General features: G+C 62.9%; 1 protein-coding gene across 3 annotated transcripts; it reads left to right on the top strand.

Annotated features, from left to right (window-relative positions):
• Positions 1 to 849: 849 nt before the first annotated feature.
• On the top strand, positions 850 to 8080 carry PARP6 (poly(ADP-ribose) polymerase family member 6). 3 transcript variants are annotated; one of them, XM_082769001.1, is made up of 22 exons: positions 850 to 901; positions 2040 to 2117; positions 2237 to 2331; positions 2545 to 2605; positions 2710 to 2800; positions 2881 to 2947; positions 3195 to 3344; positions 3594 to 3771; positions 3986 to 4039; positions 4296 to 4391; positions 4480 to 4572; positions 4700 to 4825; positions 4917 to 4982; positions 5126 to 5193; positions 5371 to 5419; positions 5841 to 5950; positions 6052 to 6124; positions 6278 to 6347; positions 6849 to 6928; positions 7040 to 7103; positions 7251 to 7335; positions 7408 to 8080. In XM_082769001.1, the coding sequence occupies exons 1-22, from the start codon at positions 899 to 901 to the stop codon at positions 7508 to 7510; spliced, it is 1860 nt and encodes a 619-aa protein (XP_082625127.1). In that variant the 5' UTR covers positions 850 to 898; the 3' UTR covers positions 7511 to 8080. The 3 variants fall into 3 exon arrangements, 2 of the variants coding, with proteins under 2 accessions (XP_082625127.1, XP_082625126.1); XM_082769000.1 differs by having other exon boundaries at positions 5838 to 5950; XR_014318250.1 differs by lacking the exons at positions 6278 to 6347; positions 7408 to 8080 and having other exon boundaries at positions 5838 to 5950; positions 7251 to 7323.
• The last annotated feature ends 325 nt before the right edge of the window (positions 8081 to 8405 follow it).

Below are 8405 nucleotides of genomic sequence, written 5' to 3'. Positions count from 1 at the left end.
TTTGGCCAATAAGAGGAATTCTGGGGGTGGCTTTGGAAGGTGGTGACACCATTGTCACTGCTGGGCTTGGGAGTCTTGAGGGAGCGTCCCCTGCTCTTCTGTTAGCCCCAAAGGAGGGGACATTTGGGGACCAGGATGGGGACAGTGCCATGCTCATGGTGCCCACCCCTTGCGTCCCCTCTGCCAGCTCCTTGTCCCCATGGGACAGCAGTGCCACCACTGGGGACAAGCCACCCGTCCCCACGAGGTGCCTTGACCCCACTCACACTGGCGGAAACAGATTTGGGGACAAAACTTCCTCCCAAGGTGGCACATACCTGTCCCACGTGTCCTCCTGCCACCTTCCGCACGTGCCCAGCGCCAGGTGGCACCTGGGGTAAAGTCCAAGGTGGTGGCAGGGACAAGGTGTGGGGCGTCCCCACGGCACCGCGGGGTGCGGCAGCGTGCCGTGTCCCTGTGCCCTGCCAAAAAGGGGGGACAGGGGCAGGAACACCGGGCTGGGGACATTGGGGACCTCATACCAGCACTGTGGGGACCTTCTGCTGGGACTGTGGGGACACCATGGGGACACTGGGGACACTATGGGGACACTGGGGACACCACGGGGATATTCTGCACTGGGACCTTGTGCTGGGGACACTGGGGACACTGAGGGCTGCAGTGGGGATGCAATGTGGGGCCGTGAGGAACCACACACACACACACTCGGGGTGTCCCTGGGGACATTTTGGGGACATTTTGGGGTTCGGTGCCGGGGTCCCTGCGGTGACGTCACCTCCCGGGCGGCGTTGCTGGGAGACGGAGGCGCCGGGGCCCTGACGTCAAGGCCCGATGGCCGCCCGCCCGCCCGGCAGCATGGAGGCGGCAGGGCCGGGGGCAGGCCGTGGCCAGCGCTGAGATGGTGAGGGGACGGCCGAGGGACGGGGACGAGGGGACAGGGGGACAAGGGGACGGCATCCTCCCCACTCCCGCCATCATTTGGGGCCTGGCGGTGGTGGCGGGACCAGGCCTCACCGCACAGGCCGGCAGGGGGATGGCGGTGGCAGCGCTGAGGGGGGGGACGGCGGCGAGCGTGGGGTTTGGGTCCCCCCCGTGTCCCCTCCGTCTCCCTTTGTGTCCCCTCGTGTCCCCCGCAAACGGCTCCTGTGGGGCGGGAGCCCCCCGATGAGGGAGGGAGGGGTGAAGTGCAGCCCCCCCCGCATCAGCTGCGGGGTCCCTGGGTGGTGATGTGCGGGTCCCCCCCTGCCTGTGCCCCAAAACCTGAGCCCTAAAGCTGCCCCCAAACGCAGCCCCTAAACCTGCATCCCCAAATCTCTCATCCAAACCTGCACCCTGCTGCCTGCACCCCAAACCACCACCCCCAAACCTGCCCTGCATACCTGCACCCCCAAACTTGTCCCCCAAACCTGCACCCTCCTGCCTGCACTGGAAACCTGCACCCACAAACCTGCCCCCCAAATCAGTCCCACAAACCTAAAACCTGTGCTCTTCATCATGCACCCACCAAGCCTGCACCCCCAAACTGCTTTTCCTGCCTACACCTCAAACCTGTACCCCCAAACTTGCACCCCCAAACTGCTTCCCCCGCCTATACCCCAAACCTTCCCCATGCCTGTTACCTGGACCTGAATCCCCAAACTTGCACCTCCCAATCTGCCCCCCAAACCTACACCTTCCCAAATCTTTATCCCTCAATCTGCACCCCCAAACCTACCCCCTGAGCTTTCTCCCCCTAATCTGCCTCCCCCACATCTGCCCCCCAACCCAGCTCCCCCATCTGCCCCTTGAAACCTGCACCCCTAAACCTGGCCCCTAACCTACCTATAGGCTTCCCGCCCAGGCTCTCCCCCCAAACCTTCAGCATCCTCAACCTGCAACCCCAAACCTCTCCCCAAAATCTGCCCCCCAAAACCTGCTCCCTCAGCCTGCCCCCAAACCCATCCCAACTTCCCTTTCCAACCCCCCAATCTGCTCCCCAACCCCTCTTCCCCAAATCCTCTCCCCCCCTAACTCTCTGCCCCCCAATCTGCTCTCCCCAGGACCTCAAGGGCCAGTACTGGACGGACGATGACTCCGACGGGGACAATGAGTCCGAGGAGTTCCTCTACGGGGTGCAGGTAAAGCCACTGCTGGGGACGGGTTCCACTGGGCACTTGGGGGGCTGTGGGTGCCTCTGTCCCCTTTATGGGGGCCCGGGGGCTCCATGTTTGATGATGCCATGGGTGCTGTGCCACAGGGGACCTGCGCCGCCGACCTGTACCGCCACCCGCAGCTGGACACCGACATCGAGGCCGTGAAGGAGATCTACAGCGAGAATGCCGTGTCCGTCAGGTGGGTGTGTGTGCACCGTGACATCCCCAGGGCCACTGGCTGTGACAACTCCTTGTCACCCACTCGTGGCATCCCCAGGTCCCCCGCACTCTCCTCATGCCACCCTGGGACGCAGGGAGCCACGTGTGCCCGTCACGATGCCCACAAGGCCACCCGCTGTGGCACAGGGGGCACGCCAGCCTCACCCCATCCCCTCACCTCGTGTTGTTGCAGGGAGTATGGGACCATCGACGACGTGGACATCGACCTCCACGTGAACATCAGCTTCCTCGATGTGAGTCCCCATGGCACGGGGGGTGTCCCCGTGGTGGGATGCCGGTGGGGTGTCCCCTGGGTGCCCTGGATCCAGCTGGGGTCCCCATGGCTGTCCTTCGGCAGGAGGAGGTGGCGACAGCGTGGAAGGTGCTTCGGACGGAGCCCATCGTCCTGCGCCTGCGCTTCTCCCTCTCCCAGTACCTCGATGGCCCCGGTGAGTGGGGATGGGCGGTTGGGGTGTCCCCACGTGCCTGTGGGATGGGCGCTGGGTGACGAGTGGCTCGCTCTCGGCAGAACCGTCCATCGAGGTCTTCCAGCCATCCAACAAGGAGGGCTTCGGGCTGGGTCTGCAGCTGAAGAAGTAAGAGCTGAAATACTGCAGGGACCCGGGGTGGTGGGGAGGTGGCTTGGGAGTGTTCTGCCTCAAAACCATCCGGGTGCCCCTGTCCCCATCATGTCACGTCTGCTTGCCCGCCCTACAGCTCCAGGATGGGATTGTCACTGGGTTCTGGTGACGAGGAGCTGGGGAGCAGGGGGGCACCCAGCTTGGCCAAAGCACCCTTGGGTGCTGGCACCCTGCTGGGGCACCCATGCCACCTCTCTGGCAGGATCCTGGGCATGTTCACATCCCAGCAATGGAAACACCTCAGCAACGACTTCCTGAAGACCCAGCAGGAGAAGCGGCACAGTTGGTTCAAGACGAGTGGCACCATCAAGAAGTTTCGAGCGGGCCTCAGCATCTTCTCCCCCATCCCCAAGTAAGGTTCCAGCTGTGTCCCCAGGGTCCCAGGCTCCGTCATCTTCACCGGGGACCCTCGCTCCTCTGTCACCATGCCTCAGTTTCCCCATTTGCACTTTGGATGCTGCCAAGGAGAGTGGGAGCTCCCAAAAACCTGCAGAAAGGCATAGATTGGGTGCCAGATTTATGGGGAAGGAGGAGCTGGGAGGAAAACCGCCATCTGGGGAGGGTGATTGTGACAAGCAGCCCCCTGGTCGTGTGCCCGCAGGTCGCCCAGCTTCCCCGTCATCCCAGACTCGGTGCTGAAGGGCAAGCTGGGCGCGCCCGAGGTGCGCGTCAACCGCCTGATGAACCGCTCCGTGTCCTGCACGGTGAAGAACCCCAAGGGGGAGGTTTTCGGCTACACCCCCAGCACCCAGGCAGGTGTCGCCCCCTTCAACATCCTGGTGGGTGCCAACCCCGGCTCGGGGCTTGCTTTGCTCTCCCTCCCCTTTCCCTACCCCCAGCCGCATGGCATCAGGGCAGGTGGCACATCCCCAGTGCGGCCGTGTGCCCCCAGGAGGGTGCTGGGGGCACCCAGGGCCTTCAGGGGCTCCTGATGCGGCAGGGGGCGTGTGGGGAAAGGGTAACACAGCTGGCACTGCTTGGGCTCTGTCACAGGTTGGTGGCCACTGCAAGAGTATCCCCACACTGGAGTACGGCTTCCTCGTCCAGGTGAGCGCCCTGCGTCCCGCTGGGACCTGGCCCAGCACCCAGAGCATTGTCCCCTCTGTCCCTGGTCACACTTGTCCACATCCCGCTACCAGAGCATCTTCCCCACTGCCCCATATCCTGCTGGGGTTTCCAAAGCAGAGGCTGGCTCCTGCTGTGGTCCCTCGTAGTGGTCCCAAACATCTCCCAGGCGCAAGGGACCCAAGTGGCCGGGCCACCGCTGCCACCACGGGGCTGACTGCCACATCCTGCCCTGCAGATCATGAAGTATGCGGAGCAGCGCATCCCGACGCTCAACGAGTACTGCGTGGTGTGCGACGAGCAGCACGTCTTCCAGAACGGCTCCATGCTCAAGGTGTGGTGGTGGCAGCAGCCGGGCGGGCACAAATGTCACCCCATGTCGCTGTCACCGATGCCACACGTGCTGCCTGTCCCCTCCACAGCCGGCCGTGTGCACCCGGGAGCTGTGTGTCTTCTCCTTCTACACCCTGGGCGTGATGTCTGGCGCGGCGGAGGACGTGGCCACAGGTGCTGAGGTACGGGGACCAGGGGTGTGGTGGGTGCATGGTACAAGGGTGGCATCTCTGGGATGACCACCGCGACGTCTCCTTGGGGTGCTGCCCTCACCCCGTTCCTGTGCCCCTTGACCATCTCCGTGCCCAGGTGGTGGACCTGCTGGTGGCCATGTGCCGCGCTGCGCTGGAGTCTCCTCGCAAAAGCATCATCTTCGAGCCTTATCCCTCTGTGGTGGACCCCAACGACCCCAAAACACTCGCCTTCAACCCCAAGGTAAGCAGCAGGGCAGCAGTGGGGCAGCGCTCCCCAGTGCCACGGCTGGAGAACCCCTCTGACTGCCGCCCCTCTGCTGCCCCATGTGCAGAAGAAGAACTACGAGCGGCTGCAGAAGGCCCTGGACAGCGTGATGTCCATCCGGGAGATGACCCAGGTATGCGGTGTGGCCCCAGCCCAACATTTTGGCCCTGTGTGAGATTCTTCCCATTGGTCATCTCCATTGGCTGGCATTTTGGTGCCCTTCACAAGTGGGTGGGTGGGTGACAGGGGCTCTCACCTCCACCGTGCCTCTGCCAGGGCTCCTATCTGGAGATCAAGAAGCAGATGGACAAGCTGGACCCCCTGGCACATCCCCTCCTGCAATGGTAAGGCCGAGGGTGCTGCAGGGGACAGGGCTCAGGCCCCTTGCTCCATCGTGGTTGCTTTCTCCTGGGGTTTGTGACCACCCACCAGGCAGCACCCAAGGCTCAGGAGCAGTGTGGGACTCACATCCTGGGTCAATCCACCCTGTCTGACCTCTTTCTTCTCCTCCTTTTCCCAAGGATAATCTCCAGCAACAGGTCCCACATCGTCAAGCTGCCTCTCAGCAGGGTAAGTGGCCCAGCTAGGATGGGGATAGAGCTGCACAGGCATGGGATGCAGGACGTAGGGTGTGGGCTGTAAGGTGCAGGTGGTGGGATGCATGATATGGGATGTAGGATGTTGCTACGGGACGTGTGCCTAGAATATGGGGCATTGGATGCAGGCTGTGGGATGGAGGATGGAGGATTTGGGATGCGGGAGGTGGGATACAGGACAAGAGCCACGAGATGCTGCGGGCAGCGATGGGTGAGCTCCGATGGCTCCTGGCCCTTGTGCCATGTCCAAGGCCTCCGGCCAGGCTCCGGGCAGTCTCACTGGGCTGGGGTGGGCGTGGGGTTGGGGACTGCCGTGCATGATCTGTGTCTGTCTGTCTGTCTGTCCTCTCTCCCCGCCGGCGCTGCCTTTGCTCTTCCTGTTCCGCTGGTAGCAGCTGAAGTTCATGCACACCTCACACCAGTTCCTCCTGCTGAGCAGCCCCCCGGCCAAGGAAGCCCGTTTCCGCACCGCCAAGAAGCTCTACGGCAGCACCTTTGCTTTCCAGTGAGCTACTGGGTGGCGGCGGGGGGCTGCTGGGACCCCCATGGGGCACCGCGGGGCTGGGCGCTGTGGGGCCGGGGCTGACACGGTGCTGGCTCTTGCAGCGGCTCTCACATTGAGAACTGGCACTCCATCCTCCGCAACGGGCTGGTCAACGCGTCCTACACCAAACTGCAGGTACCGCTGGCCGCCGCCGGCCCCAAATCAGGGCGGGAGGGCAGGGAGGGATGTGGGCAGCCCCAGGGACGCTGCTCGCCGCCGCCATGGCTCGTGCCCCGTGCCCAGGCTGCTGTGGGCCCCGTGTCGCTCACCCCAGTGTTTTCCTGCAAGCTGCATGGAGCAGCCTATGGCAAGGGCATCTATCTGAGCCCCATCTCCAGTATTTCCTTTGGATACTCAGGTAAGAGGCTGCCTGCGCCGCTCCATCCCGCCTGCGCTCCCACCCCACCCCCTGCATGGGCCCGGGGCCGCTCGGTGCCGTGCCGGCTGGAGGAGCCGTGTGGGAACAGGGTGCCGAGGCCTCCTGGCCACATCCCACATCCATCCCACCCGCACCAGCCTCTCCCTGCCAACCCGGGGCTTTCCGATGCGCCCTCTTGGTCACTGCAGAAAAAAATACAAATAAACCAGCATTTTCCAGGCTCAAAAAGATAAATTTAAGGTGTCACAATGGCCACTTCTTCCTTTTGCCAGCTCCAAAAGCCGCTGCTCCCCCCGTGTGGGTTCCCAGGGTTCAGCTGTGGGCCGGGAGCATCCTGCATGGCCGTCCCCGCGGGTGTCTGTGGCATGTGTCCTCGCCGCTGTCCCCACGTCACCCTGGGGAGCTCCGGCCCGCTGGCCACAGCATCCCCCTGGGGTGCCCTGCGGGCGGGGAGTGACGGCGCCGTGTCGCTTTCTGCAGGGATGGGGAAAGGGCAGCACCGGATGCCTTCGAAGGATGAGCTGGTGCAGAGGTACAACCGGATGAACACCATCCCCCAGGTGACACGGTGGGGGACGCGGCGGTGGGGGTCAGGGACAGGAGGGATGGGGCTGGGGGGGTGTCGGGGACCGGAGCAGGACGGGAGGTGATGCCGTGTGCTCTCCCCGCAGACCCGCTCCATCCAGTCCCGCTTCCTCCAGAGCCGCAACCTGAACTGCATCGCGCTTTGCGAAGGTGCGGGGCCGCGCGGGGTGGCGGGGGGACGGGCAGCACCCACCTCCCCGGCTGGGCACCACGGGGGGCCTGGGGTCCTCAGCGCAATGTCCCGGTGCCCGTTCACCACCCGTCCCCCTCCTGACAGCCCCTTCCTTCCCTTGGCAGTCATCACCTCCAAGGACCTGCAGAAGCACGGCAACATCTGGGTCTGCCCCGTCTCAGACCACGTCTGCACCCGCTTCTTCTTTGTGTGAGTCCTGCCACCTCTCATATGCCCGTGCCCAGCCCCTGTGGGCCATTCTCACCCCCTCTACCCCTCCAGGTACGAAGACGGCCAAGTGGGAGACGCCAATATCAATACTCAGGACCCCAAAATCCAGAAGGAGATCATGCGTGTGATCGGGACTCAGGTGTACACAAGCTGAGCGGCAGGGACCCGCCGCGGCGCTCCCGGGCGCTGAGCGAGGGCCCTTGGCCGAGGACGGGCGAGTGGATTTTGCGCTGGCCGGGCGACGCGCGCGGCTCCAGGCAGGGCAGAAGCGGGGGCACCGGCGGCACCTCCCTGTACATAGACGTGAAGTGGCGAGCGCGTGGCGAGCGGGTTGAGCGGTCCTCTTGTCCCCACATCGTCCCCGAGCCAGCGTGGGGCACGGCGCGTGCCCGGTGGTGGCCGTCCCTCCTCGTGTTTACAGCGACGGCATTTTTACCGAAGTCGAGAAACTGAAGCAAAAAAGAAAAAAACAACCAAAAAAAACATGCAAAAACAAAAAACAGACAAAAAAAAAAAAAAAAAAAAGAGAAAAGAAATCTGTCGTGGCGTAGTAAAATTCTTTGAACACCCTGGTGGGCAGGGGCTGTGGGGAAGGGACGGGGATGTAGCTTCGCGCCGCGGTTAACCGTGGTCCTGGGGTTAACCCGAAATAAATAAAAAACCCAAACTGCCCTTCCCCGCTGCACAGCGGCTGAGACCATGCCATCGTTTTTTGCTTAGGTTTGTGGGCTTTTTTTTCCCTTAAAAATAAAATGAATAAAGCCACTTTCCCACGTTTACTGAAGTCTCCCGGTGTGGCAGCGAGGGAACACCCAAGGGGACGCGCCAATGCCCTGCGAAAGGTCCCCATTGCTTCGAAACAACGCTGACACCGCGGGCAAGCAGTGCTGGGGGCCTGCTCCTGCCCCAGAGATGCTGCTCGCACCCACTTCTCCAGCTTGTGGAGGCAAATACCTTCAGGAAATGTCAATTTCCAGAAAAAAAAAAAAAAAAAAAAAAAAAGCAAAGGAAAACCCCAAAATGAGAGGCTGCTGGTGCATATCGGGTCC

The sequence above is a fragment of the Aythya marila genome, assembly GCF_965140915.1.
Source record: "Aythya marila genome assembly, chromosome: 11".
Classification (NCBI taxonomy): domain Eukaryota; kingdom Metazoa; phylum Chordata; class Aves; order Anseriformes; family Anatidae; genus Aythya; species Aythya marila.
Note: the sequence above shows the minus strand (reverse complement) of the source record. Positions and strands in the feature narration are given on the sequence as shown.

Coding starts and splice junctions, on each gene's coding strand:
- PARP6 (XM_082769000.1), top strand. Junction 2,332..2,544: donor GAGAATGCCGTGTCCGTCAG/GTGGGTGTGTGT, acceptor GTGTTGTTGCAG/GGAGTATGGGACCATCGACG. Junction 6,125..6,277: donor CGTCCTACACCAAACTGCAG/GTACCGCTGGCC, acceptor TTTTCCTGCAAG/CTGCATGGAGCAGCCTATGG.